This window comes from Varroa jacobsoni, unplaced genomic scaffold, assembly GCF_002532875.2.
Source record: "Varroa jacobsoni isolate VJ856 unplaced genomic scaffold, vjacob_1.0 scaffold_330, whole genome shotgun sequence".
Taxonomy (NCBI): domain Eukaryota; kingdom Metazoa; phylum Arthropoda; class Arachnida; order Mesostigmata; family Varroidae; genus Varroa; species Varroa jacobsoni.
In genome coordinates, this window is record NW_019213232.1 from 453,810 (window position 1) to 454,993 (window position 1,184).

Sequence of the window (1,184 nt, forward strand, 5' to 3'; positions counted from 1 at the left end):
ATGTGTGCTATATAACAATCAAGCGATTTTTGAAATCGCTTGCTTTATAACTACGACTACCCATATGTCCGACCATCACCTAATTTTCATATCTGTCACATTTTAGGCAGCTGGAATTGGTCAAGAGGGGTTGGTTTTATTAGAGGAAAAATTTTACAGAACATGACAACGAAGGATTTACCCACGGATAAGTTTTGGTAGAAGATGTTTTAGTAAAACTGCACGCATATATCACTATGCGTAATTTTAGTAGGAGAATATTAGTTTTTTCTTATTATTGTCATCATAAAATTATGTCCGATTGACGTGAATTTTGCAGGCACATTTGGAAAAGGACGCTAGTCTCATTGGCCGTGTTAAGGTTCCGTTCGAGCAAGAGAAGACGGAGTCCGTATTTATCGATTACCCGTCCATCCAAAAGATTCATCGACTAATTCTCTCATAACGCAAATGACTCGGGTACACGCACGTTTCGTCTATTCTTCTTAGGTTCCGACAGTCAGTTTTCTTCACCATTATCACCCACTGCCTGTAGTCAGCTGGTCAGTTTTTAGACTGGTTCTTTCAAATGTATTAATAGAGAATTATTCGTAGTAGCGGACAGCAGTGTTGACACCCAATAAGAATAGATGATATAGCTAAGCAATTAACTTATTAACACTTGCACCGGCTTACTTGTGTATAATTCTTGTTATCCATTATGCAACATACAGGCCGACCACCTACATAGTGATTTACGTTTGTGATGTGCATCAGACATAAAAAACACATCGACGTTGTTCGATCTGACGAGCCACTTAGTAGAAATAATACAACTACTCAACTAACAGTATGGTACTCTAGACCAACGCCGTATGTGTCAGCTATGGCGCATACATATCGTTTTTATTACTATTACTGGTTCGGAAACCCAGAACCGAAATATTTGGCGTTCTGCCATATATAAGGGGAGTTACGAAAATCTATATTATTTATATCTGTTTATGCTCGCAGCCGTGGGAGATTATTTCTATATATAAAGTACTATATTTAAAGGGACGCGATAAACAAAAAGACGAGAATGGTTCTTGATTGAGTATTTTACCGTCAATCAATGACCGCTGCTGGCTGGACAGCCAGCGTTGGTGGTGACTCGCTAAGTGAGTAATAAATAGAAAGAAGAAAACCCGTTATTAACAAATAGA

The 1,184-nt window shown here is 38.3% G+C and overlaps 1 protein-coding gene across 1 annotated transcript in view; it reads left to right on the plus strand.

The window, feature by feature from the left end:
* The window catches only part of LOC111259424 (dynactin subunit 1), a 14,596-nt gene extending 13,412 nt beyond the window's left edge, over window positions 1-1,184 (plus strand). Inside the window, exon 17 of the mRNA XM_022831426.2 lies at window positions 320-1,184. Within this exon, the coding sequence (XP_022687161.1) occupies window positions 320-445 (126 nt within the window). The 3' untranslated portion in view covers window positions 446-1,184. The remainder of the gene's footprint in view (window positions 1-319) is intronic.